Raw genomic sequence first — 4,395 nt, 5'->3', positions numbered from 1 at the left:
CCATTTTTTCCCTGATTTTGTATTAGATGAGTACTCTCTGTAGATTTGATATTGTGAGAAACTGAGAATATAATGATAATTATTTCTTGATGAGTACTTGCTGCATAATTATTTCCAGTGCATGTTTAAGTTTACATGTGAAAGGATTTTGCTTGACAGGTGTTTGTGATAATGCTTGTAGGGGCTAATGTGTACAAATTGTAGTTTGAATTTCTTTCAGATGAGCAAAACTTTTAGTTTAAAGATGTTAGCAGTGAAACATGCAATGACTGACGATATATCAAAAGAAAAAGATTTAAGTTGTTTTATCTGCACCGTCTTGACCTGAAACCAAAGCTTAGCTGCAATTTGAGAGAACAGGAGCTTTTGTCTTGGTTATACTGGCGGAAATTTGTGAACACATAAGTACTAGTGGTATTGTTGGCATGGTAGATGTTCCAATTAACAGTCAGCCTAAAATATTACTCCCTCCGTCCCATAATATAAGATGTTATTACAACCAATGGTTGTAATAACATCTTATATTATGGGACGGAGGGAGTACTGTTTAAAGCGATTGTTTCTCCTTTTGCATGTCAGCTGATTGATCTTCAGGTTCCACCTTTCTTGTTATGCCATGATAGATGTACAGCTAACTAATGATTTGATTTGCTTCTTCATATTCATTTTACAGTAACTAAAAGTCTAATTCTGTCCCTTTAGAACTTGGAGTTGAAATAGGGCATCAACACTGTCAATTGCAGAGGCTTGGAGCTGCTTCGGCATCCAGTAGAGCAAACAAGAAGGTAATCTTCTGTTCCTAGCTTCTATACATATTTTTTTTTGTGAATTAAAAATATAACATATCCCCGTATTGGCGCTTTTCCAAAATGGCGAATTTACGTATCCGTATCAACGCATTTTAGCTCGCCACTTGGTATCTAACCTGGAATTGTATATATATTCCCTGTTTTGAGATAAGATAATCATGCCATCGTGAACTCTGTTTGGTGCCTTCCCTCATCTCTGATAGTTGAGGAATCAAGTAGTTCTTCAGAGTTGAGAGTTGTTGCTTTCATTCCTTCATAGTTACTCCCTCTGTCCCATAATATAAGAGCATTTTTGACACTACAAACGCTCTTATATTATGGGACAGAGGGAGTATTTCAGTAAGAGTTGTTGAATTGGTTCATCCTCTGTAAGATGAGATAATGGAATGAACTGATAGAGTTCAGAATTTCTGTTCCCATTCTTTAGTTATTTCATTGAGAGTTGTTGAATCATTACATTTCATCCTTTATGAGATGACGTTACAAGATAGACTCCTTTATATTGTATCAAATCTCTTGCGATGTTCTGAAAATAATCGATTTAAGCACGGTTTCGTATTTATATATCAAATTCTCGGTGCTTGCAGCATGATCATACTACTGTTATTTTTTATGTAAGCGCTCAATTTTCTGATGAATCTTCTATCCTCCTTTGTTTAGAGATAATATAATTAGGCAGTTATGAACTCTATTTGGTGGTTGCTCCCATCTTTGATAGTTGAGGAACTGAGTACGCCTTCAGAATTCAGAGTTGCTGTTTTCATTCTATATTTATTTCAGTAAGAGTTTGACGCATATATTTCATTCTTTGTGAGATGAAATTACGGGATGTACTCGTGTATATTGTACCGAATCTCTTGCAATGCTCTGAAAATAGTGGATTTAACTATGGTCTTGTGTATATATCAAATTCTCAGTACTTGCAGCATGAGTGTACTCCTGTTTGTTTACATTAGTGTTCAATTTCTGATGAACCTTTTGTCCTCGTTTTGTGAAGGTAAAGTCAGAAACAAATATTTCATCCTTGGAAGGACTTCTCATCTTGCAATGGAAGCCAAGTTCTTTCGGTTTCTGAAGCTTGTTGGAGTTGGCTTCAAAGCAAGGACCGAGCGTGAAGGCCGCGAGTTGTTTCTGAAACTGGGCTACAGTCATGAGGTGCAGTTCACCGCTCCACCTGCCGTCCGCGTCTTCTGCTTCAAACCCAACATAATATGCTGTACTGGCATTGACAAGCATAGAGTGCACCATTTTGCTGGAGCTGTCCGATGCAGCAAACCTCCAGAAGTGTACAAGGGGAAGGGCATACTGTACATCGACGAGGTCATAAAGCTGAAACCGGGGAAGAAGCAGCAGAAGAAGTAACACATGGGTAACCTCCCCATTTGACTTCTAGCTTGTTTAGATACCGCATCACATTTGTGGTGCCGATTTCATGTGGTTTTCTCGTGCCGGATTGTGGCTAGCCCCAGTGCCATGCTGGACTTCGTAATAATACTCTGTATGCTATGTGAATCATCTGGTGAGCATGTACTGTATGACTTGCATACCTTGGGGGCGGATCAGCACATTCAAACATTTGTGTTTTTGTTTTGGGCTGGCTAGATGCATGTAACCTACTTTCAATAGCCCAGTGTGTTTGTTGATGTCACTACTTTCTTCATATTTTCTCTATACAATATTAGCTCGTTGCTTTGTTACAATCTTTGCTCCGCGCTAAAAATCTGTGGTTCTAGATGTATGATCTGTGATAGCGGTTTTGCTGAAGCTGCTGTTTGGGGTTGAAATTGTTTTAGCTGTGAGATGAGCTTGCATCCGAGATGGAAAGAGCACACAGCAGCTTTTTAACTTATAGGACAATGCCCATGCATTGCAACGAGAGGTAAATATTTTAGTATGTTAGTTTGTGATTACCCATTCATATTAATGCGATTGTCTAAATAAATGTTTATCAAATCCCGTCAGTGATTTACCTTACAGTTTGATGGGAAGTTTGGTAAGTAAATTAAGATGAAATTGGTGCAAAAGGATGCATCACATAGCTCAAAAGAAATTAATAAGGATGCATCACATAGCTCAAAAGAAAAGAAAGGGAAAAATGATGCATCACATAGCTCAAAAGAAAAGAAAAGGAAAAATGATGCATCACTTAACTGTATGATATAACGGTGTCGTTGAGAACAGGGTGACATTGGCTAGGCATCATGCAAGGAGCATGCTAGCCCATTAGCGTTCAAGCTCTTAGTGGTGCTGGTGCTTAGAGATTTTTTCTATAGAAATCTATTTTTAAGGGCTAATCTTAGATGGTCTCGTTTTCTTTTTCGATATAATTATACCGCTCCAATAGGCTGTCTGGTAGAATGGCGCCAAAACTATGGTTGGCATTCCCTTCGGAAGAAAATGACGGTTGGCATAAGGCAACAAGGAAATATACGTTCGTAAAGATGAGTGCATGTACTACATCAAGATATCAAAAACTATCATTAAGTAAATGGTATATATTTTTGATAAATGGCACTTTTATTAACTTAAAATATACTCCCTCCATTCCACAATGTAGTGCCTATAGATTTTTGTGAAAGTCAAACTTTGCCAACTTTGACCAAGTGTATAGAGAAAACTGTCTACATCTACAATACCAAACATATACATTCTGAAAATATAACTCACAATGTATCCAATGATGTGCATTTGGTATTCTAGATGTACCTACTTTTCTCTATAAACATGGTCAAAGTTTGTAATGTTTGATTTTTGTAAAAATCTATAGGCACTACATTATGGAACGGAGGGAGTAGCATCAAGCTGATACGATCATGATGAGCAACACCAGGCCTCTACATATCAAGTAAACTGAATATATGCACTCAACGATGGATGAAACATATATTTGGAAACTTTTAATCATGTATTTGAAAAATGTTAAATGTGTATAATTATATTTTATATGTGTAAAAGAATGTACAATGTATGCAAAAAAAATTCAAAACATATATTTGAAAAATGTTAATCATGTATTTTAAAATGTGAAACGTGTATAAAAATATTTCTAATGTACATGTTGACAAGAATAAAATAAAAAGACAATAAAACCAAAAAAATGAAAAAGGCGTGAATGAAACAAAGAAAACCATCATAAATAGTGAAAAAGAGATAAAAATCACAGAAAAAGAACTCACGTCACTTCACAGTAAAGGGCCGGCCTAGCTAGCGAGATGAAGTGGATTTAACACGGTCTGGGGCTCTGTAAAGTTAATGTTTTTTTTAGAATACAGTACAAACACAAGCACTCATATATCGCATACACCCATCTCTATGAACGCACATACGCACATCCTATCACTATGAGCACCTCCAAAAGACTGAGCCGACATATCATCTTAAAATTTTATGAAGCCATCATATGCGCCTCGTAGTCGATGGGAACATCTCCTCCCACCAAATGCGCATCGCCGGAATTGCTGAAATAAATTCAAGATAAATGCGAACACCATGACTTGAACCCTGGTGGGCTGTGGATACCACTATCCACCTAACCAACCTGTAAAGTTAATGTTGACGGTCCATCGAGCGGCCTGGACGTGCTTTT

The 4,395-nt window shown here is 37.2% G+C and overlaps 1 protein-coding gene across 1 annotated transcript; it reads left to right on the top strand.

Moving 5' to 3' along the window:
• The first annotated feature begins 652 nt into the window (after positions 1-652).
• On the top strand, positions 653-2,471 carry LOC119324635 (60S ribosomal protein L6, mitochondrial-like). The gene is made up of 2 exons (XM_037598405.1): positions 653-785; positions 1,807-2,471. The coding sequence occupies exon 2, from the start codon at positions 1,857-1,859 to the stop codon at positions 2,169-2,171; it is 315 nt and encodes a 104-aa protein (XP_037454302.1). The 5' UTR covers positions 653-785; positions 1,807-1,856; the 3' UTR covers positions 2,172-2,471.
• The last annotated feature ends 1,924 nt before the right edge of the window (positions 2,472-4,395 follow it).

The sequence above is a fragment of the Triticum dicoccoides genome, chromosome 6B, assembly GCF_002162155.2.
Source record: "Triticum dicoccoides isolate Atlit2015 ecotype Zavitan chromosome 6B, WEW_v2.0, whole genome shotgun sequence".
NCBI lineage: Eukaryota > Viridiplantae > Streptophyta > Magnoliopsida > Poales > Poaceae > Triticum > Triticum dicoccoides.
This window is presented reverse-complemented; position numbering and strand designations above follow the sequence as displayed.

Coding starts and splice junctions, on each gene's coding strand:
- LOC119324635 (XM_037598405.1), top strand. CDS start 1,857: ATGGAAGCCAAGTTCTTTCGGTTTCTGAAGCTTGTTGGAGTTGGCTTC.